The sequence below is a fragment of the Podarcis raffonei genome, chromosome 10 (genome assembly GCF_027172205.1).
Source record: "Podarcis raffonei isolate rPodRaf1 chromosome 10, rPodRaf1.pri, whole genome shotgun sequence".
In the NCBI taxonomy this organism is placed as follows: Eukaryota; Metazoa; Chordata; class Lepidosauria; order Squamata; family Lacertidae; genus Podarcis; species Podarcis raffonei.
Window position 1 is genome coordinate 60,139,340 of NC_070611.1, and position 23,823 is coordinate 60,163,162.

Below are 23,823 nucleotides of genomic sequence, written 5' to 3' on the forward strand. Positions count from 1 at the left end.
AAATTAAAAGGAAGTGTGTCCACAGCCTCAGCCTTTACTGGAGGGGCTGAGTGGGAGACTGCAAGTAGCAACAAATGATTTCAGCAAGGACATTTTGAATATTGTTACAGATTCCAGAGGATAGAATGCATGCGTATAACATGGCCAGAAGTCATTTCAGGTCGTGGTGGCAGACAATCGAAACCCAGTTCTCTTTCCTCCTCACAGCCAGCAGAGGACCTCAGAGCCAGCAATGGTCATTCCTGCCCATCCCTTCCTCAGAAGTGGAAGCAGCAACTTTGCAATTTAGAAGTTTCCCCTCCTGTCCTGCTTCCCACAGACATCTGGTTGGCCACTGGAGAACAGGTTGCTGGACTAGATGGGCCACTGGCCTGATTCAGCAGGCCCTTCTTATTTTCTGAAGTTATCTCAAATCATCTTGACAATAAATCTCAGGCTATGCAGCTGCTTCTTTTTATGAATGTTAATCTTCCCCCCTTGTGCTATTTTCAATATACGACTCACCCCCTTGTAGGTGCTATTTGACACATTAGAAAGAACTAGGAATGGAGGAGGAGTTCAATTTTGTTCACATTTTAATGAGAAACTACACAGCTCACATTTCTTGAACCAATATGCAAATCGAAATGCAGTTATCTAAAGGAAAGTGGCAATTCTCTGACTTTTGTGATACAGTTGTTCAGCTAGAGAACCATTACAAAAATGCATATAGTGGGGCAAAGTATGCATTAAATAGCATATACTAGTAACATGATGCAAAAATGCTTTATTTTAGCCAAAAGTGCAAAGAAAAATGTGCATGGTAGGAGAAATTTGCAAGGATGAATTTTCATGAGATTTTCAAAATTCCCAAACTGATGTAGAGATGTGAGGAACTGAAGAGTGGAAAATGAGAAGCTGGGAGGAACTGATATTGACAGATTTGCCCAGTGCTTTCCATGCAAAAGGACCCAGGTTCAGAAGGAGATAAATTAGAGATGGGAGACGAGTCCTTATTCCACATCTGGTGGGTAATACTGTGGGTGACCAGCAAATCTGAAACAAAAGAAAAGAGTCAACACTCAAGGGTTGGAATATGCACAAGCAACAAAAATTGATCCGTTGCCAGCCATTGCCTCATGAGACCATTTCACACAGTGCATTGTAAGCTCCCCGAGTTTGCCATCAAATGCCCACCCTGCTGAAAATCTGGGAGGCTGAAAGTCAAAATGGTCCACCATTTGCAATATCAGGATGATCATATGTCCATCTTCTCACTAGAGAAAATAACCCCTAGATGATGAATACAGCCCTGCTTGCTGATCAAAGTGGTACAAAAGGGTTGGGTCAAAGGTCTCCCTCCTCTTCCCCAGCGTCTTTTTGAGACTTTCAGGGGGAGAAGGACAAATGCTGTTTTGGGAGTCCCTTACTGGCAGTAATGCATGAGGCAGCCATATTTCTCCCATCAAATGCTCCTGGGAATGTCTGCACATCATTGTATGGCATTGGTCTCAAGGGTATTTGGAAGCCTGGTTTCAAAGCACAGAGCAACTGCCGGGCGATGTCAGGGAACTGCCATCAGCTCAGAGGCGAGAGGTGGAAGGGCAGTTGTGGTATAAGGAACTTCTGAAAATCTTGCGAAGCAGTTCCTCCTACGGCAAGGAGGAAACCCTCACCTCCAGCGGAGAGGAGGTGCGGCGACCAGGGGATTCTAGGGAGAGCCTCAACACTGAGCCTGAGCAAACAGGAGAGGAGGGAAGTACCCCTTTGCCAGCGCCCATTTTGCGCAGTAGGTTTCGGTGCAGGGAGAGGTGGAGAAGGTTGGGGGTCACGCGACTGTTATGCTGGGGGAGGTACAAGTTCAAGTTCAAGTTTTATTGCGGCAAAAGCCAGTAACACTAAACACCACAAGATCAAACAAAAAGAAATCAACAACAACATCAGAAAAGGAAAAAAAAAAGATTACACAAGGGAACTTCGCAGTGTGCCATTCAACAGAAGAGATTTATGCTTCCTGATTACTAAAGTGCAAAATTTGGCCACCTCATATGATATTGAGCTTGAGGAATCTTCCAGAAGGTATTTTCGTAGAATTTCGGGGGAGGATTCCAAATAATGTTGTAGGGGTATAAATTTTGATAAAAGCGGCAAAATAAGTTGAACTCGTTCTTCACTATAAAATTCGCAAAATAGAAGGATGTGTGTGACAGATTCTACCTTATTAGACATACAGGGGCAGAGACGCGCATGCATTGGTACCCGCGTGAATTTGCCGTACAGCACTGCTGAGGGCATTGTCTCAAAGCGGGCTCTAGAGAAAGCCCATCTATAAGCTTCGTTAGTGATGTTAGTTAAGTAAGGGGCAGCTGCAAAATTAGGCCAAGCTTTTAAGCATCTATACGTCTCCGGGAGTAGGGCGACTTCTTGTTGTAATTCGACATCGTAAAGTCTCTGAGTGATAATTGCTTTTGCCTTGTTCGGAGTTTCAATAAAAAGATTTTCAGGGTTTAGGCCAATTTGTTTGATCTTATTAGTTATTTGCATAAGCCAAGGAGGATAGGGAGCTGCGGCCAGGAAGCAAGGTAACAGTCCCTTAGGATTGTAATGGATTTTCAGCCAGAGGGATATTGCTTGCTCCCAGACTTTTAATTCCACTCTGGGCAGTCCTGCCTCTTGCCTTAAGACTGCATTAGGTGTACACTTTGGGGTAGCAAATAATGATCTTAAGAATTTTGATTGTACTGTTTCAAGGGTCTTAAGGTTGGCAGAGGGGCTAATTTGAGAGCCATACAGGAGTTGGGCTAGAGATTTTGCCTGAAAAACTTTTAGGGCCATCGGGAGGAAGCCAGCTCCTTTCCTTCTGAATAATCTAAGGATGGCATTTGCACTTCTTCCTGCTGATATAGCTGATGTGGTCAGGTGTGTTGACAGTTTGGCATTATAAGAGAAAGTAATGCCTAAGTATTGGAAGGTCTTAGTCTGTTCAATGGTGTTTCCCTTTACGCTCCAATTATCTTTCCTGAAGGAGTGGTTAAAATGTACAATTTTGGTTTTGGCAAAGTTAATTGTTAACAGTTCAGTGTTACATTGGTCACTGAACTTTCCTAAGGCACGTTTCAGGCCCACTTTGGTTTGAGAGAGAAGAACAGCGTCATCCGCATACATTAAAACTGGTACTTTTCTGCCGTTAGAGAACACGGGGGGGGGGGTTTCGATTTCACGGCAACATGTGACCAGGGAGTTAACATAGATGTTAAATAAAAATGGGGCTAATAGGCATCCTTGTCTAACTCCCCTTTGGACTGGGATTTCTCTAGAGAGTCTGCCGTCCTGTGCGAGTCTTATCTGGAGGGTATTGTTCTCATGAAGCTTAATCATCAGAAGTAATAACCTTCTGTTAATACCCATATTGGCCAATTTGGCCCAGAGCCTACCCCTGGATACAGAATCAAATGCTGCCTTTAGGTCCACAAAGGCCACATACAATGACTTTTTCCAATGTTTCACATACTTATAGACAAAATAATCTAACACTAAGCAGTGATCTATGGTAGAACGTCCAGATGTAAACCCTGCTTGTTCAATTTCTAGCAAGTCATTATGATCTAACCATTCACATAATTTTAAACATAGATGTTTTGTATAAAGTTTACAGATCACATTCAGAAGACTAATTGGTCTATAATTAGCTGGGTCAGAGGGGTTGCCCTTTTTAAATATAGGAACAATTATAGCCAGTCCCCAATCTTTAGGGATTTCAGTTGTCTTATCTATATATGAAAATAGATTTGCAAGAACCGGGGCCCACCAGTTTATTTGCGCTTTCAGAAGTTCAGCAACAATGAAATCACTTCCTGGGGCTTTGCCAGATTTCATTTGTAGAATTAACGAAGTGATCTCAGTTTCAGATGTTGGGGGCCATGGTGTATCATTATCTAAAGAGATGTTAAGCAACGCGGAAGGACGATGTTCCCTAAACAGCACTTTATAGTGCTCTTCCCATGAGTTTGCAGGGATTATTGTGCCCTCGTTAGGAGTTTTGGTTTGACTGGAGATAATTTTCCAGAAGTTGGTATTGTCTTTTTCTATTGACGCTTTTATGAGGGCCTGCCAGATGAGAGAGTCTGCGGTTCTTTTTTTGGTTTTTAGTAACTCTTTGTAGTTCTTTTTTTTAAGTTGTAACTCTAATTTAGTAATAGGGTTAGGATTTTGCTGGAAGACCTTAAAGCATTCCCTAAGTATAAGTTTTGCCTGGATGCATTCGCGGTCAAACCATTTTTTGTTGGTAGGGAACTCATTGTGGTTAGGTCTCCTGAGTCTTGACATTAACGGTTGGAGTTTTCGGATTAAAGTGTTATAATGGTCAATTGGGGAGGTCTCTTCAGTGTCATTGGAGGTCAGATCAGCCCAGAGGAGTTGACCTTCCATTGATTGTGTCCAAATGCTAAAATTGTTATTAACATAAGGGGACCATTTAATTCTGGATCTGCCTATTTGTTGTAGAACATTAGGGTCAGGTGTCTGTGGGACGAGCCCACATCTAGAGGGTTCCCAAAATTCAGTCCTTTTAAGATTTAGGGGTAGATGGTCACTTTCGGTTCTTATATCTACAGTAAATTCAATATATTCATCAAAGAGTTCTTGGGAGACAAGGATGTAGCCAATAACAGAATGCCTTAAGCCTGACCAATAAGTAAATTGGCCAGGGCAGTCTCCCGAGGAGAGGCCGTTTAAAATAACAAGGTTTAATCTAAGTGCCATTAGAAAAAGACATGTACCAGCAAAATTGGTAACTGGGTCAAGTGAATGACGCCTGAATAGGGGCCAATGTTCATCATTAGCATTTAGGGGACCCATTCCACTTTCGTTAATTAGCTGTTCGTCTGAGTGGCCTAGCCTTACATTAAAGTCCCCACCAATAATTAAGGAGGCAGAGGGGAACTTATTTGAGACAAGGAGAATGCAATCTTCCAGTTCGTTCCAGATGTTTTTAAGATCAGTTTGTTTCATAAGTGGATGAATATAAACATTGATGCATATGATCTTAAAGTGGGTAGAGAATATTTTAACAGCCAAAATCCATTTTTTATCGATTTTCAATTGGATAGGGGAGGTTCCTAGATCTGTCGATACGAAGGTGCTCAGACCTCCCGCCGGTCTTCCGCCTTTTGGGCCGATTGTGGCACAGGAATGGAAAGCAAAATAATTGTGTAGTTCAAAAGGATTTTGCATCCAGGTTTCTTGGAGCAGGATGATCTTGAACTGTGATACGTAGGTTAGAACGTCTTTGTCCATTGTTTTCGATTGCCATCCAGCAACGTTGCAGGATAGTAGTAGAGGCGGGAGTCATTTTGTCTCTTCAATAGCATCTAGGGCTTTCCCGGGGTCGTGGAAGATGCATCCATTGGATGGTAAAGTCTCCGGTAATGTGATTAGGGGCTCCACAGAGATTTTGGCGTGGATTTCAGTTGGGCAGAGTAGGGGTGTGTGTTCTGACGTGACCTGAGGAGATTCATATCCCATTTTTCGCTCCAAGTTAGGTGGAGTATTTGACTCTTTTGTGGACGCTAGATCTTCAGAGTTGCGGAGATAGAGTAATAACTCATCTAGTCTGTCCGTTATCTCTGTTTGTTCGGCTTTTGGCAGATGGGAGAAGGAAACAAGTAACTCCTGCTCCATCGAATTCTCTAGATGAGTAGCCTTTGATAGGAGGGGCATGGGGGTCTCTGTCCAACTTATTAAGTCTGAGGGTGGAGAGGTAGAGCTCGTAGTAGGTGGAGTGCCCTCATTTTTAATTGCTTTCCTTTTAGCTGGAGAGTAGGGTATAAGAGGGCAAATCTTAGTGTTGATAAAAACTCTTGTAATAAAAATTCCATAATTAGTCAGGTAGCTTCGTAGGGACATCATATAAGTTGGAAACTTTTTAGATTCGAAGGTGAGCAGTATCCTCTGCATGTGTGGCTTGCTGTAAATGTGGACAGTGGATTTCAGATTGATGGAAAGGGGATTTACGCCCAAAAGCTTAGCTAGATGCCTTCTTGCGACATGTATAGACGACCAGTTAACAACCTGACCTTTGAAGGGGAGGATAGTTAAACAGAGTCTAGTGGCTTGTAGTGAGAGATTGTAGGAAGATATGGTGTGTAAATCTTCCATAGTTTGTTCATTTTCAAATTTGCAGCCAGTCTGCGAAGTTGAGCGCAGTAGGACAGGTACTCTAGGTGTTGGTTCGGCCCTATCCTCCGGTGAAGCATCTACGGGGCTGACATTAACTTTTGGGGATACAAAGGATAAAATCTTCTCTAGGGAGCCTTTGATGTCTCTTATGTATTTAAAGATATAGTCCACGGTTTTAGCCACTAGGTCTAACGTGGTAGAGTGTTCCAGTAGTAATTCAGAGAGATGGTTTTCTTGTTCTCTGATGTAGTCTTCCGCCTGAATGGGCATAGTTGGAACTTTTTTGGGACCTTTTGGTCTCGTGGTGGTGTTGTTTAAGGGGTTAGTGGGTTGTTTAGTGGGTAATTCCTTCGGTGTAGTTTCCTTATCTATTATCTCTGCTAATGGAGAGAAGCTATTCGAGGTCGGAATATTAAAAGTATCCTTTGTTTTTCCATTAAAAAATTCGCTGATTTTGGTTTGCTTGGTGAGGGGCAAACATGCCATTTCCTCTAAGTCCTCAGATTCTCTGCAGCGTTTTCCAACCCCCCTCCTCGCATCAGCAGGGCTGTCTAATTGCTGAGTCACCTCTCCCTTTACCTCGCTCTTCTATCTTCCCTAGGTTTTTCAAAGAGTCGAGGGAGTATTTTCCTTGAAAGTATCCTATTCAAGGAGGAGGAGTGTGCCAAAGGTTATTGGCATAACACTAAATTATGCTCCGTCTGTGCCTCCAAACTTGTGGTGGGAACAGCCCATGAGTCTTCCTGTAAACTCTTCGCAATGTGATAAGATAGTCAATTCAGCTTTAAACTTCCAAGAAGAGTCAGGAATACAAAGCGTAGGATAGAATGCGGTGAGGTGCTTAAATTTATCTGAGCTCAGTGTTCATTAAAATAGTCTTTAAAATAGTCTTTAAAAGGAGTAAGAGAAAATAAAAAGATAAAATCAACGGGCTCACATTAGTAGAGTGCTGGTCGCCATCATACCGGAAGTCCTGGGGGAGGTACAAAGACCGACCACTGCCAGATTCTGCTAGCAATTGAGCCAGGCATGAATTTACGACGCTCTTCACTGTAAATAGCTTGCTTTTTATAGTGGAAAAAGATCCTGAATTGCCATGGGGTAAATTATGGGGAGTTTAGAAGTCCACCCCAAACATCACATTTTGTCAGAAACTGGACTTTTTCAAGACTGTCTAGGGCCAAAAACTACTGGGAGAGCTCGGTTGGTAAAGGATGGGACTCTTAATCTCAGGGCCATGGGTTTGAGCCATGGTCCATTTGCAATATCGGGATGATCATATGTCCGTCTTCTCACTAGAGAAAATAACCCCTAGATGATGAACACAGCCCTGCTTGCTGATCAAAGTGGTACAAAAGGGTTGGGTCAAAGGTCTCCCTCCTCTTCCCCAGCGTCTTTTTGAGACTTTCAGGTAGGGGCAGAAGGACAAATGCTGTTTTGGGAGTCCCTTACTGGCAGTAATGCATGAGGCAGCCATATTTCTCCCATCAAATGCTCCTGGGAATGTCTGCACATCATTGTATGGCATTGGTCTCAAGGGTATTTGGAAGCCTGGTTTCAAAGCACAGAGCAACTGCCGGGCGATGTCAGGGAACTGCCATCAGCTCAGAGGCGAGAGGTGGAAGGGCAGTTGTGGTATAAGGAACTTCTGAAAATCTTGCGAAGCAGTTCCTCCTACGGCAAGGAGGAAACCCTCACCTCCAGCGGAGAGGAGGTGCGGCGACCAGGGGATTCTAGGGAGAGCCTCAACACTGAGCCTGAGCAAACAGGAGAGGAGGGAAGTACCCCTTTGCCAGCGCCCATTTTGCGCAGTAGGTGTCGGCGCGGGGAGGGGTGGAGAAGGTTGGGGGTCACGCGACTGTTATGCTGGGGGAGGTACAAGGACCGACCACTCCCAGATTCTGCTAGCGATTGAGCCAGGCATGAATTTACGATGCTCTTTATTGTAAATAGTTTGCACTAAGAATAAAAGCTGGAAAAGACAGGTCGGAGTCTTGCCTGTCTGCTCTTGAGCAACCATATCAGCTACAACTGGCTTTTTATACTAGAAGAAGATCCTGAATTACCAAGGGGTAAATTATGGGGAGTTTAGAAGTCCACCCCAAACATTACATTTTGTCAGAAACTGGACTTTTTCAAGACTGTCTAGGGCCAAGAACTACTGGGATAGCTCAGTTGGGAGTGGATGGAACTCTTAATCTCGGGGCCATGGGTTTGAGCCCCGCGCTGGGCAAAAGATTCCTGCATTGCAGGGGGCTGGACTAGATGACCCCCGTGGTCCCTCCCAACTCTACAATTCTATGGCATGGACACTTGTCCATACGATTTGGTACAAAGTATCCACAGTAATTGCTTCTATAATTTCACCTAATTCTCTATGAAGAGAAGAGATGGATGCTAGATCTCTTCTTCCTTTTGCTCTCGCAGTATAAATTCTTGCATGAAGAACTTTTAAGTATTCATATGCATACTATTTAAATATGACTTACGCTTCCGCTTTTATATAGCTCATGTTTTTGTGAAGGCCATCAATGGATTTCATATCCTCCTCAGACAGCTGGAAAGTAAATGCCTGTCAGGAGGAGAAAAAAATAATGCTGAGGTGCTTTTTAATCATGTCTTCTTTTTGCACCTCAGAGCTGTGCACCTTTTTCCAGCCACAGAGAAACCAATGTGAACTTTGCTACCACCTTCCAAAGTTGAATTCCTTCATTTAACAGCTTCAGTCCAGATGTCCTCCCACTGAGGGAATTTTATATGCATAGTAATGTAGGTTTGCAATAGAACAGGAGTGGAAACTGTGGCCCCCCAGATGTGGATGGACTCCACGTCCAATGGTCAGTGATGAGGGAGGTCATACTCCAGCGAATGTAGTTCACTACTTCTTCATGCAGTTCATAGCTAAACCACTGAACTTGCTTCCATGCAAGACAGTGACAGCCACCAACCTGGATGGCTTTAAACATTAGACAAATTCATGGTGGATAAGAATACCAATGGAAGCTAGTCATTATGGTTGCACTCTGACTTCACGGTCTGAGGCAGTGATTCTTCTGAATACCCACTGCTGGAAACTCCTCCAACTTCTTGAGTCCCCAAACCAAGATGTGCATCTTCCCTCCCGCATGTGTCATGTGACCTGTGAGATCACAGTGTTCAGATGATGTGCTTTTTCAGTATTGTTTTTTAATGGATTAATATATACTGCTTTACCTGGATGTCTTCCTCAATTTGCTCTCTGGTGTCGGCCTTCACTAGGACCACCAGGCCGCGCTGCAGTTGGTAGCGAATAGCCACGAGAGCTGGGCTTTTGTTGTACTTCTTGGCGATCGCAACCAACAAAGAGTCTTCAAGCAGGGGAGGAGCATCTGGATTTAACCTGTTTGAGAGCAATAAGGAGAGAAGGTGTGTTTCTGGTGTCAAGATGCATAAATATACATGCACAAATATAGGATGAGGGGCACTTGGCTTGACAGCAGTATATATGAAAAGGATCTAGGGGTCTTTGTAGACCACAAGCTTAACATGAGTCACAGTGTGATGCAGCAGGAAGAGAAGCTAACGCTATTCTAGGCTGTTTCAGCAGAAGTATAGTGTTCCGTTCGAGGGAATAGGGAAGCGGGTGGCGCTGTGGGTTAAACCACAGAGCCTAGGACTTGCCGATCAGAAGGTCGGCGGTTCGAATCCCCCCGACGGGGTGAGCTCCTGTTGCTCTGTCCCTGCTCCTGCCAACCTAGCAGTTCGAAAGCACGTCAAAGTGCAAGTAGATAAATAGGTACTCCTCCGGCGGGTACTTGCGTTTACTAAACGGCGTTTACTTGCGCTGCTCTGGTTCGCCAGAAGCGGCTTAGTCATGCTGGCCACATGACCCGGAAGCTGTACGCCGGCTCCCTCGGCCAATAAAGCGAGATGCGTGCCGCAACCCCAGAGTCGGTCATGACTGGGTCCCTTTACCTTTTTTATTATGCATTGGTCAGACTTCACCTGGAATACTGTGTCAAGTTCTGTACCCCACAGTTTAATAAGGATATTGACAAGTTTTTAGTACAGTGCTCTTCTCCCAATAAATCACAAACTCATACTTTGCATGTGGATCATTGTGCAGCCAAAATGGTATCATCCATGCAGAAAAGAGAGGTCTTTTTCTTTGCTGAAGTACAATCAGTATTTGGGGGGGGGGGATGCGACGGCGCAACAGCACTTTCTCCCCTGGTGCTGTTGGGCCCGCCCTCACTTAAATATAGTGCACCCACCTCACAGATCACCAATTCCACGAATTCCTACAAACTACCCCAGATTATCTTGTGGGGGTTTTCCCTTGTGTGAGGGAAAACTTAATAATTTGGAGTCTCAGGCAGGATTTTGTAAAACAAAGGAAGTTTATGACACAAGTGGGTGAAACATAGGATACTTCAGATTATAATGCTCTTTCACTTCAGTTCTTTCTCAGTTGTTGCACGGCTGTTGCCCCTTAATACCGGTACTTTGGTTCTTTAAAAAGGTGGTACTTCCTGTCAGTTACACACCCCTTTGACAACCCTACTCCTGAGGTACTCCAAGTAACAGACCCAAGGGATCTCCATAGCCCCCTTAACTGGTTTGGGAGTCTTCTCTTTTTGTAGAAGAATCTCTCCCCTCCTGACTGGAATGAATCCAAAGTGGGCTGTCTTTTTTTCCAGCTTCCACTTCTCCTGGCTCAGCTTCAGCCTCCCAGTTAATTCCTGGCCTATTACTCTTACAGGACACCACACACTGTCCTTCACACTAAGCTCAGAGACTCCTTTCTCTAGCTTGTGATATATTCCTCAGAGTGGATGTTTTCACTCAGAAGCAACTCTCTCTCTCCCTCCCTCCCTATTCTCCCAACCTACCAAACTGTCTCTCCAAATCCTCTCCTTTTCAACTCCCCTTCCTGGAACCACAGCCAAAAAGAAAAAGAAAACACTTGGGGACCCAACCTGTCCAGCAAAACAAACTTTTCCGTCACAGGGGTACCTAAGGAGGGAAAGAAACGCCCAAAGAATCCTGTGTGACTGTTGGAGAGTGGAGATGGAAAAGAAGGAGGGAGTTCAAATGAAATGGAGGATCCTGGAGGAATGCACAGCTCATTGTCTTGAAGGAGAACTCAATATTTGTCGCTGGTCCCACTTGTTAAAAATAAGCATTTAAGTGGCTTCCAATATAGATAAAGACAACACAATTTAAAATTCTAAGACACACAAAACAAGTTATGTAAAAAGAGAAATGCTATAATTATTTACAGTAACAGTAAGCCTGGATGCAGGGTCCTTTCATTCCTGCCATTCTACTGCTTAAAACAACATTAAAGATAATATAAATATGATTTAAAAACAGCACAAAATTTCAGAAACAGAAATCATTAACTAGCCCCCTGCCTGTAACATTTAAAAACATATGTTTGGGAGAAGTCAATCAGCTATATATAAAAAACACTTCAGCAATGGAAAGTTTCTGAGAATGTCTAAAATGGGAGGGGAAGAGCTTTGTAAAACTCTCTCTGGAATGAGTTCCCCAATTGTGGAGCCAATACAGAAAAGTCCCTGGTGCTGGTATCCACCTCAAGTATCTTTATTAATTGTGGGGCCAAGAATAAAACCTTCAGAGCTGATCTGGATGCTGGGGAATAGTGGGCATAGGTGGTGCCTGAGGTGGTCCCCAAACATTTTGGCTTCATCTCTTACCATTTTGGGTCCCTTTGGGATCCCAGGACACTATATCCTTCCAGGAGGATATTGTTTGACTTGCAGAAGGCCAGCATCTTGCTTTGGTTCCGATAAGGATGGCATTCAACCTGTGGATTCAAAATCCCCCAACGCAACCCAGAAGTGAGAATTCAGATGAAACAAAAACTACTGTGAAATAAAGGAATGACAGAAAAGCAGAACAATGCTATTATTTCTTGAAATATCCTGTTCTTACCATTCTTAAAGTGTGTTGTGTTTTCTGATGCATCAGAATCTTTAGAGGACCATTCTTGCATTTGTGGTTTCCATTGCCACGCTCCTCATCCATGAAATATGTGTTAGCTGAAGATGGGGGACAGGGCTTATTCCCTCACAATCTCCTGTCACTCCAGCCCTGTTGAGTCATTATACCCAAAGAAGAAATGTCCTGGGCACACTGTTCTGCCTGCAGTGTCTCTATTTCTGCCCACTCAGTCTCTGAATTTTCTATTTTGAGCAGAAAGATCTGATGGGGGATTTGCGTGGCTTTCCATCAAGCTGAGCAGATGATCTGGGACTCTGCTTTATCAGTGTCTCAATAAACTGAAATTTCCAATCAAATTGAGCAGTGGAGACATCAGAAAATAAAATTAGGGGAAGAAGGGCGCAAGACTTTTCAAAGAGGGCAGTTGTTTTTATTAAAGATTTCTTAGTTTACAAAAATACGTGCATTGTCTCCATTTTCAAGTTGCATTTTCTACAGATTAATTTCATTTGTTGTGAGACATTAGTGTTACATACAGTGTGAGGTTGGGAAGAAAAGACGGGGAAAGAGGGGAGTGGGGAGTGGGATGGGGTTGGGTGGCAATGTTTCTATTTAAGGGAGCAGTTTTATCTCATATGTAAGGAAGTAATGGTATAGTTTTCAGTAATCCTCCCTGTGTAAATGGATTTTGTATGTGAAAAGTGTCTTTTCTTCAAGTCATCACTGTGGCTCAGCAATGGTGGAAAGTATGGGGGAGGGAACATAAGAACTAATTATCTGGAGTGTGTGTATTCCCACCCCCTTGCCCCCTCTACTGCCATATATGAATTGGATAGCGCATCAGTACTGGGCAGAGGGTACAAAGAAGCCATGATTGAAGTGGGACTATCTGGACCACTGTCTCTGTGGTACGGGGAGATCACGGCTACACACATCTCATTGTTAGTCCATCACTCCTGCTTAGCTAGCAGGTTGCATGCCTTGGACTAGCGTGCTCTGGTCTCATTTGGTTACATAATATACACCAGTGCCCAAGTGAATCAGGGCTGCTTGAGTGCAACAGCTTTGCCCAGATGCCTAACTCAAAGGCCCTTCTCTCCCCACTTGAGAACTTCCAGAGTCCCCACAAGAGGCTGTGTGGGCCCTGACTGTTAGGATTCTTGCCCTGTGCTTGCAGTCATGGGATTGGTTTTATCACATGTTTCCAATCCACAGTGTGGGAAGTGACAGAGATGGGATGTTTCACATTACATGTACTGTGTTCCGTGATGTAGGACTATTGTCCTTTGTTCTCTCTCTTTGCTGTTTGATGCTGATGAGGGAGGAGTTGAGTCGGAATGTTCCGAGTGTATGATATGTAAATAAAGTAGTTTAGCCAAAATGCTGCACTCCTGAGTCTGTCACGCGAATTGCTAACACTCTGCTGTTCCTAAGTGTGCTGATGCCTCTTGGTATCAGTCGCTGTGATGTTTGGGCTGGAGAAAGCTCTTGAAGCTCCCGAACGACTGACCAGGAGGGAGAGAACATGCCAGTCGGGCATGTGACTCTATCGGAGTCCTACTTGCGTGTAGGATGATCCTGACACTGACTGCTTGCAGGCCTCCTTCTACCTGAGAAGCCTGTTTCAAACATTATGGACTTCTCCACACTTCCTTTTGTCTGAGGATTCAGAAGTCTTGATTAAATGAGAACCCATTTCTGGTTCCAGGAATTTAGGGGAGTCCACCCCACAACTCATATCTTCTTGTGACTGGATCGGCAACCTTATAGCCTTAAGCAAGTTTTTTCAGAGAATGGCTGTGTTCATCCAAACAAACGTCCTCTCACAAAAGAGCTTAAATAAAGAAGCTTTCAACCATGCTTGGAACAAACCACTAAAAAAAGTAATCACACTTGACCTGGTTTATCACTGGTTTGTATTTCAATCCTGGCTTGTTCAGGATCATTTCCAGCTGCTGACGGGTGAAGTTGGACACTCCGATGGACCTCACCAAGCCGGCATCTTTGCACGCCTCCATTGCCTGGCAAAGAAAAAACGACATGTTTGTTGAGTGGTGTTTGTTGAATAGCTGGGACCACACTCCCCCCCCCCAGATTAAGATTGGAGGCTAACTCATATATTCCCAAGAGTGTGCAATAATTGACCAGCTCTCATAGAAGCCATTGTGTGAGTCATTGTTCTGGACACGCCTCCTCTGGTGCAAGGCTACTGTGCTCTGTATCTGAATGACTCAAGGGCTGGATTTCCTAATTTCCTACCTCCCATGTCTGCCGAAGATCTACGTTGTCAATCATCAATTTTTTGTCTTCTCCCATGGGAAATAAATCTGGTCCAGGCTGGAAAAGAAGGAGGCGGAGGGAATAAGTGCATTTCAGGCCTAGAAGTTCTCTTATCTCTGCAATATTATCTAATACTAATGGACAGTGATAGAAAAAAGGGAATGAAACATGCAGTGGGCAATATCACAATTGGGTGACTGTGGGAAACTCAAATCACAAGCTCCACATTTCACATTCTTGTTTATTCTCCTCCTGCCCAGGAGGACTCCCCTGAGTGAGTGTCTGAGGGCCCTGCTCTTGCCACTTACCATCTGGCCTGGGGCGGGGCCTGAAGCCTCATAAGGACTGCGTGCTGCTTGCTGCCTGCTGCCCAGGAGGACTCCCCTGAGTGAGTGTCTGAGGGCCCTGCTCTTGCCACTTACCATCTGGCCTGGGGCGGGGCCTGAAGCCTCATAAGGACTGCGTGCTGCTTGCTGCCTGCTGCCCAGGAGGACTCCCCTGAGTGAGTGCCTGAGGGCCCTGCTCCTTCCTGCCACTTACCATCTGGCCTGGGGTGGGGCCTGAAGCCTCATAAGGACTGCGTGCTGCTTGCTGCCTGCTGCCCAGGAGGACTCCCCTGAGTGAGTGTCTGAGGGCCCTGCTCCTTCCTGCCACTTACCATCTGGCCTGGGGCGGGGCCTGAAGCCTCATAAGGACTGCGTGCTGCTTGCTGCCTGCTGCCCAGGAGGACTCCCCTGAGTGAGTGTCTGAGGGCCCTGCTCTTGCCACTTACCATCTGGCTTGGGGCGGGGCCTGAAGCCTCACAAGGACTGCGTGCTGCTTGCTGCCTGCTGCCCAGGAGGACTCCCCTGAGTGAGTGCCTGAGGGCCCTGCTCCTTCCTGCCACTTACCATCTGGCCTGGGGGGGGGCCTGAAGCCTCACAAGGACTGCTTGCTGCCGCTGCCCAGGAGGACTCCCCTGAGTGAGTCCCTGAGGGCCCTGCTCTTGCCACTTACCACCTGGCCCAGGGCGGGGCCTGACAGGCCTCACTAGGACAGTTGCTACTGCCGGAGGGGCACAGAGTGTTTTTTAAATGTTTTTAAAAACTTTCTTTTGGATTTTTTGTATGTGGGGGGTGGGGGTGGGATGGATGTTTGGTTGGGCTTGGGGAATTATTTTTTTTATTTTGATGTTTTTGTAATTTTTACATTTTTTGTTTGTATTGTTTTATTGGTTTTGTTTGTTTGTTTAAGGTGTTATTTTGTTCTTAGGGGGAGGGGTCAGGGCTGCCGGGGAGTGGGCCCCAGCCCACAAAATGGCTGGGGCATGTTCCACAGGGGGGGATGCACTGGGACAACCAATCTCAGTGATCACGGGTAGGAGGAGGAGTTACGCTAAGACCAGACCATGTCATTACAGAGGAGGCAGGTTTAGTCGTTGTCTGAGGACTATTCCTGCCTCCGGGTCTGGTCCTGACCGGATGGATACTAGAATCAGCAAGGGATACCCACATGACCTGAAGGTGTTGCTGTGCAATGCCAGGTCAATGATTCATAAGACCACTGCCATCCATGACGTGATCATGGATGGAGGACTTGACCTGGCATGTGTAACAGAGACTTGGTTGGATGAAGCAGATGGGCCTGTCCTTGCCGCTGCTTGTCCACCAGGTTTCTCTTACGCACAGCAACCCAGGTCATGTGGGCGGGGAGGGGGGGTTGCAGTGATTTTTAGGAAGTCATTAGTTTGCACCAGGCGTCCTATTGGGAAGACCCAGTTTTCTGAGTGCATGTTCTGGAAGTTGGGCAATAGGGGCAGTACAGGATTCCTTTTGGTGTACCGACCTCCCCGCTGCACCAAGGATTCCCTGCCCGAGCTGCTTCAGGTCGTGGCGGATGTTCTCCTGGAGACACCTAGCTTGGTCGTCCTAGGGGATTTTAACATCCATGCCGACACGACCTTACAAGGGGCCGCTCGGGACTTCGTGGAAAGCATGGCCTCCATGGGGCTGTCCCTGCATAAGTCTGGCCCAACCCATAGCCGTGGACATGCCTTGGACCTGGTGTTTACCTCTATGGATGTTGGTGATCTGACACTAAGTAAAAGCGAAACGAAAGAAGTGCCATGGTCAGATCACTTCCTGGTGCAACTGGACTTCTCTGCGACCCATCCCCTCTGCAGGGAGGTGGGACCAATTCGGATGGTCCACCCCCGCCACTTAATGGATCCAAATGGTTTCCAGAGAGTGGTAGGGGATGCTTTATCCCATGTTGATGGCCTTTCAGCTGATTCCCTGGTGGCCCGCTGGAATGTGGAGTTAACCAGGGCTATTGACTGTTTGGCTCCGAAGCGCCCTCTCCGATTGCATGGAGCCCGGACAGCCCCGTGGTTTTCCACGGATCTGAGGGCAATGAAACAATCGTTGAGACGGCTAGAGCGCCGGTGGCGGATAACTCATTCCGAATCTGACCGGACACAGGTTAGAGCTCAACGTCGAGCCTACCAAGTGGCGATAGCGACGGCGAAGAAGAATTTCTTCACCGCCTCTATTGCATCTGCAGAAAACAGCAGCAGGAGACTTTTTCAGGTGGTTCACAATTTAGCGGAACCACCTGCAACATCGGGGCCCAGTACGGGCCACATGTTCTCCTGCAATGATTTTGCAAAGTTTTTTGCAGATAAAATCGCTCAGATCCGGGAAGAAGTAGACTCCACCGTGGGAGCAGGGCCGGGGCGGGAGAGTGCTAGAGTTCTGTCTAGTCAAGTTGAGTGGGATCAATTCCAATCTGTTACCTCCGAGGATGTGGACAGGCTGCTTGGACGAGTGAAACCAACCACCTGTCTCCTGGATCCTTGCCCATCCTGGCTTATAAAAGCTAGCCGGGAAGGACTGGGCGATGGGCTTCGTGGGGTGGTGAATGCTTCCCTCCGTGAGGGAGCCTTCCCAGACCCGCTGAAAGAGGCGGTTATTAAACCGCTTCTTAAAAAACCATCTTTAGATGCGGCCACGATGGCCAACTATCGCCCAGTCTCAAATCTTCCATTCTTGGGCAAGGTGATTGAGCGAGCGGTTGCCGAACAACTCCAGGCACGCCTGGAAGAAGCGGACCATTTGGATCCCTTCCAATCGGGATTCAGGCCTCATCATGGGACTGAAACTGCCTTGGTCGCACTGGTTGATGATCTCCGGCGGGCTAGGGACAAAGGTGAGAGCTGTTTCCTAGTTCTGCTGGATCTCTCAGCGGCGTTTGATACCATCGACCATAACATCCTTCTGGACCGTCTTGAGGGGCTGGGAGCTGAGGGCACTGTCATACAGTGGTTCCGCTCCTTCCTCCTGGGCCGTGTTCAGAAAGTGGTGGTGGGGGATGAGTGTTCAGACCCCTGGGCTCTCACTTGTGGGGTGCCTCAGGGTTCTGTCCTCTCCCCCATGCTTTTCAACATTTACATGCAGCCGCTGGGAGAGATCATCAGGAGGTTTGGGCTGGGTGTTCATCAGTATGCGGATGATACCCAGCTCTACCTCTCTTTTAAATCAGAACCAGTGAAGGCGGTGAAGGTCCTGCGTGAGTGTCTGGAGGCGGTTGGAGGATGGATGGCGGCTAACAGATTGAGGTTGAACCCTGACAAGACAGAAGTACTGTTTTTGGGGGACAGGAGGCGGGCAGGTGTGGAGGATTCCCTGGTCCTGAATGGGGTAACTGTGCCCCTGAAGGACCAGGTGCGCAGCCTGGGAGTCATTTTGGACTCACAGCTGTCCATGGAGGCACAGGTCAAATCTGTGTCCAGGGCAGCTGTTTACCAGCTCCATCTGGTACGTAGGCTGAGACCCTACCTGCCCGCGGACTGTCTCGCCAGAGTGGTGCATGCTCTGGTTATCTCCCGCTTGGACTACTGCAATGCACTCTACGTGGGGCTACCTTTGAAGGTGACTCGGAAACTACAACTAATCCAGAATGTGGCAGCTAGACTGGTGACTGGGGGCGGCCGCCGAGACCATATAACACCAGTCTTGAAAGACCTACATTGGCTCCCAGTACGTTTCTGAGCACAATTCAAAGTGTTGGTGCTGACCTTTAAAGCCCTAAACGGCCTCGGTCCAGTATACCTGAAGGAGCGTCTCCACCCCCATCATTCTGCCCGGACGCTGAGGTCCAGCGCCGAGGGCCTTCTGGCGGTTCCCTCATTGCGAGAAGCAAAGCTACAGGGAACCAGGCAGAGGGCCTTCTCGGTAGTGGCGCCCGCCCTGTGGAACGCCCTCCCAGCAGATGTCAAAGCGATAAACAACTACCTGACATTCAGAAGACATCTTAAGGCAGCCCTGTTCAGGAAAGTTTTTAACGTGTGATATTTTACTGTATTTTTGGTTTTAATGGAAGCCGCCCAGAGTGGCTGGGGAGGCCCAGCCAGATGGGCGGGGTATAAATAATAAATTATTATTATTATTATTATTATTATTATTATTATTATTATTATTATTCAAGAGGGATAAAGTGTTACTTTATCCAGGAAAAAATACTTATGGTTAAATATTAGGTAAAGGTAAAGGTTAAGGACCCCTAGACAGTCAAAGGTGACTATGGGGTTATGGCGCTCATCTCGCTTCCAGACCAAGATAGCTGGCATTTATCCTCAGACAGCTTTCCGGGTCATGTGGCCAGCATGACTAAACCTCTTCTGGCGCAACGGAATACCGTGACGGAAACCAGAGCGCATGGAAACACCATTTACTTTCCTGCCACAACGGTACTCATTTATCTAACATTTTTCTAACTGCTAGGTTGGCAGAAGCTGGGACAGAGCAATGGGAGCTCACCCCATTGCAGGGATTTGAACCACTGACCTTCTGATTGGCAAGCCCAAGAACTACATGTCCACCAGCATCCCCCAGTTGCAATATTAACTCAGTATTGTCTCTTTTAACCCAGGGGTGGGAATCAGTGGATCTCCAGGCTTTGCTGGCCTCCAAGTCCCATCAGCTGCAGCCAGCAATGACAATGATCAGGGATGATAGGAGTTGCAATTGAGCAACATCTGGAAGGCCACAGGTTCCCCAAACATGCTTTAATTCTTTCTGTGCCCCATAGAACAAACTGTCTTCTCTCTCTGCACAGGTCTGTCTCCCCATCTCTCCAACCCCTTTTTTCTTCCCTTGCCCCCTCACCAGTCCTGCTCTGCACATGATTTCTTTCATATGATGCCCATGTAGTTAATGTCACCAGTATATGCAGATGTTTTCTTTAACTGCCATGGTTTCCCCCCCCCAAAATCTGGGAGCGATCAATCCTTGATTAAGATATGTTCTAGCAGAGAACTGTCAGCATCTCTAGGAAATGACAATCGCCAATGTTCTTTCAGGGAATCAAATATTTTTAGTAGGCTCTCCCCTCCCATTCAAATATTGTACTCAATACTTGCATTATGACATCAATAATTATTTACCTTCATAGAATACGGATTGTGCATTAAGAACAGATCCATGTAGTCAAACTGGAGTTTCTTCAGGGATTCTTCTATGCATTTCCTAACTAGCTCAGGGCGGTGGAAGGTACTCCAAAGCTGTCAAAAATATAAAGAGATTTATATTTTCACCCAGCCATAGAGTTTTTGGGTCTCGGGACCATATAGCTGTAGCAGATGACTATTCTGGTGTGCACAGTGTTAAGGACACACTCAAATATTGTTCTGAAGAGTATTTTGAATTGCTGTGGTGAGGTAAAGTAATTTTAAAGTCATCATTGCTAATAAATAGTATTTTTACCATTTATTTATGAAATTTATATATTGCCCTTCATCAAAAGATCTTGGAGCAGTTCACAAGATAAAAGCACAAATAAATAGTCAAAACAGAAACAACAACACAGAAACCCCTCCTTCCAACAACCAGCGGCGTAGGAAGCTGCTCGGAGAGATGGGTGGATCAGGCATGCTGCAGGCCCCGCGGTGAGTGCTGCCCGACATTTTGTCACCCCCGTCAGTGGTGACACCTGGGGCGGTCTGCACCCACTGCACCCCCCTTCCTCCGCCCCTGGCAAAAACATGTTCAAAAAGGCTATAGAATATTAATAAGCCCAAGGCCTGGGTGAAGAGGAACATATTTGCCTGGCGCCTTGAGGTGTATAATGAGCCTTCCTGCAGAGAGCACTCCCCAAATGGGGAGCCATGCAGAAAAGGCCCCGTTCTTGTTTTGCCACCCTCCGAGCCTCACATGGAAGAGGCACACAAAGAAGAGCCTCAGAGTATGAACACAGAATCTGGGTAGGTTTATATACGGAGAGGCATTTTGCTGTGATTTTGTTAAATAATGACTGTGAAATATGTAATTGCATCATGATGCAGGCACTATATTTTACAGTGGTACCTCGGGTTACAGACACTCAGGTTACAAACACTTCAGGTTACAGATTCTGCTAACCCGGAAGTAATACCTCGGGTTAAGAACTTTACCTCAGGATGAGAACAAAAATCGCGAACCAGTGGCGCGTTGGCAGGGGGAGGCCCCATTCGCTAAATTGGTACCTCAGGTTAAGAACGGTTTCAGGTTAAGAACGGACCTCCAGAATGAATTAAGTACGTAACCAGAGGTACCACTGGTACCACTCTTTTTTAAAAAAAATGCCAAACTCACTCACTTTTCCAGTGTAGAAAATGTCTTCCCTTTTTATTGTTCCGTCTGCAATCTTCGCACGAACAGCCCGCCCAACGTGCTCCTCTGTCTGGTATACATATGCACTATCAATATGACGGAAGCCGAATTCTATTGCTATCTTTGCAGCCTCCTCACACTTACTTTTTGGAACCTGCCGGTTGAAAAAGTGAAAAGGTTAGTCAAGGTCTCTGCTTCAGTGGGGAAATTAATATCAGAGGGTACCTGTAAGTAACACTGAGTATCAGTGAACATTTTCAAACTAGACCTGAGTCTCAGGGACTCAGCTAGGCTGGCCCTAAACACATTAAATGAAAAGAAAGAAAAAGCGTAAAGAAAAAGCAATTTATGTATACAGTATGTGTTGCATGTGCGATATAACATTGTGCCACCAGAAGGCGAAGTGGAGTCTTGTTTTTCTCTACCTGCTTTCCCTGTTTAAATTTACAGCACTTTATATTGAAACGCTTCTTTGATGTGTCTAGATCCATCCCTGCTGATGCCTGGGTCCTCTCGTGGGATCTCTTTCATGAGGCAAGGTGGCACTGACCAGCAATGACAACAGGGCTCCAATCATAGTTGCAAGGTGGTGAGTTGCCATTTTAATTTCCCACAATCCCTCTGCCAGTACACACCAAGGCACTATGGGAAATTAAAACAGGTGCTCCCAGATAGCTGCCAGGTGGGAAACAGGATGAAATCTTATCTTGCGTTCGTGGTATATGTTAGAATGGGGTTTTGGCTCTATGCCTGAATTCCTTCTACTCTGGATACAAGAAGGAACCAATTGCTGGAATAGGTATGCAAGTCTCTTGGCAATGGCCCCTAAGTATGGAAGGTTAAGGTAATAAATGAAGCAGCTCAGCGCCAGAGGGGGAATGGGTGGGTAGTTAGAAAGACTAGGGTGTGTGTGAGAGAGAGATCCAGGAGTTGGAAGCAGAAAGCAGGCTGGGCAGCTGAGAGATGGAGCCAAGCCTGATTTCTGCTGGAATCCAAGGCTATGGCCGTGGGAGAAGCAAGTTAATGATGTGAACCCCTCCATCCTCCTTGTTGGCATCTGTCTGTCTCAAGACACAATGGAGTGTGCCTCTGGGGGAAAGTAAAAATTGCTGTTTTAGCAGCACCAAAGTGACTTCCCTGGGGTGCAAGCCTGTGTAGTCAGTATGGAGGCCCTGGGCTGCCCAGATGAAAAGGCCTCTCTCTCATCCTCACTGATGTGATCCAAAGGAACACAGAGTAATATATTTGGCACCAGCTTGGCTGCAGGAGTTGCCAGAAGGAGGCATGCAATGCACCACCCAACCGTCTTAGGAACTCCAGCCCAGATTTGTGTAGCGTTTACTCCTTTTCTTCTCCTGAAGATATCCCACAAGGCAGCGGAGGTTCAAGAGCAGAGTTTTCCTTCTCCTAGATAGGCTACCTCCCTAGCTGGATGAGCCCCATCTGCCCCTCATTTCCCTCTACGGCCCATACAGAAACCTCCTTCTTGACCTTTGGATCCACTAGTAATCTCATCTGTTCAGTCTGCCAGAGCCTCTCTTCACATGCAGGATTGAAAATGAGCAATCAATGAATTCATCAGTTAGTTATTTTGGTTCAAACTGTGGAACACTGTTGAGACATAAAGTTTGTAGAATGCTTTTTAAAAATTGGTTAAAATGTTTGTGAAATTGGTGAGATATCCAAGAAAGGATTGAGAAAGTCTCTTCGACAGCATGTATCTCTTTGTATAAAATAGATTCTACCCCTCGCTTTATATGTGAATGGAGCAGATATATGAATTGGAAAAATGGAAAAAGGAAAATTGATTTGAGAAACTGAGTGGTTGCTTTTATTTGGAAAATTCATGATATTCCTATAAATTAATTTAACTACAAAACAAGAATGTTCATTGATCCCTTGATTTGCATTGCTGGTGATATGGACCAAATGAAGATGGTTTGGATAAAGAATTGATTCTATATTTATTGTTAGTTTCCAGGATAGTTAGCTAATGGCTGGTAATTTTGGATAATATTGTTACTCCCAACAAAAGTAATAGTGGGCACTTATGTTCTATAGAAATATTTTTTAAAATATCACTAGAAAATTTGCACTGGGTACTTTGAACCCTGCAGAAATTCACACTGGAAACTGTTTCTCAGCTACAAACCATCCAAGTCTTGCACAAAACATTATTTGCTCCTGAATCTGCTGGCTCAGGACCCTTGTTGAATGAGAAGCAGCAATTTATGTACTGCAAGGCATCTGTTGCATTCTTGGCTGCTGTGACCCAAGAAGTTCTCACGCACAACTGGCTTCTCAGATCAGGTGAGGTATCCCATGCGGTGCTTTGCAATGTATGAAGCACTCTGCAGCTGGCAGGCATTTTGCTCTTCAAAAACAAGTTACAACAATCTGAGAGTTAAATGTTTTACTTACAGTGTCCGGAGTATATGTTCCAAACCCCAATATGGGGATTTTGTTCCCATCATTCAGTGTAATGCCACGGTCTTTGCTAAGTGCCATTTTCTGCTTCTATGCTTGTTCAGTTCTTGGCTGCAGGCTGAAATTGATCAACACTCTTGTGGCGAAAGGAAAAACTCGAGTGAGAAAAATGAAGTTCGTGTTTCCAATAAAATGTCTTTTGTTGGCACAAAAGGAGGGGAGTGCTTAAATACTCTGAAGAAATGAGAGAGAAGGGCGGGGAAACCTATGGCCAACTTTTTATCAGTAATTTTCAGCAGAATGTCCTTTGATGCCCCACAATTTTCATTGTTGACTTAGCAGCATTGCTTTCACAGGATAAATAACCTATGGCCAACTTTTTATC

General features: G+C 45.8%; 1 protein-coding gene across 1 annotated transcript; it reads right to left on the minus strand.

Annotated features, from left to right (window-relative positions):
* Window positions 1-557: 557 nt before the first annotated feature.
* On the minus strand, window positions 558-23,700 carry LOC128421908 (aldo-keto reductase family 1 member C3-like). Its single transcript, XM_053405234.1, has 9 exons — window positions 23,433-23,700; window positions 20,998-21,165; window positions 19,808-19,924; window positions 14,365-14,442; window positions 14,004-14,126; window positions 11,859-11,968; window positions 9,370-9,535; window positions 8,646-8,728; window positions 558-1,035 (listed from the first exon to the last, which is right to left on the minus strand). The coding sequence occupies exons 1-9, from the start codon at window positions 23,517-23,519 to the stop codon at window positions 993-995; spliced, it is 975 nt and encodes a 324-aa protein (XP_053261209.1). The 5' UTR covers window positions 23,520-23,700; the 3' UTR covers window positions 558-992.
* Between the last annotated feature and the right edge of the window lie 123 nt (window positions 23,701-23,823).

Excerpts from the sequence above, each read along its gene's own strand:
- LOC128421908 (XM_053405234.1), bottom strand. The coding sequence starts at position 23,519 with ATGGCACTTAGCAAAGACCGTGGCATTACACTGAATGATGGGAACAAA. Across the intron at positions 19,925-20,997 it reads ACATTTTCTACACTGGAAAA|CTTTGGAGTACCTTCCACCG; the intron begins GTGAGTGAGTTT and ends TATTTTTGACAG. Across the intron at positions 1,036-8,645 it reads AGCTATATAAAAGCGGAAGC|ATTTGCTGGTCACCCACAGT; the intron begins GTAAGTCATATT and ends CTTTTGTTTCAG.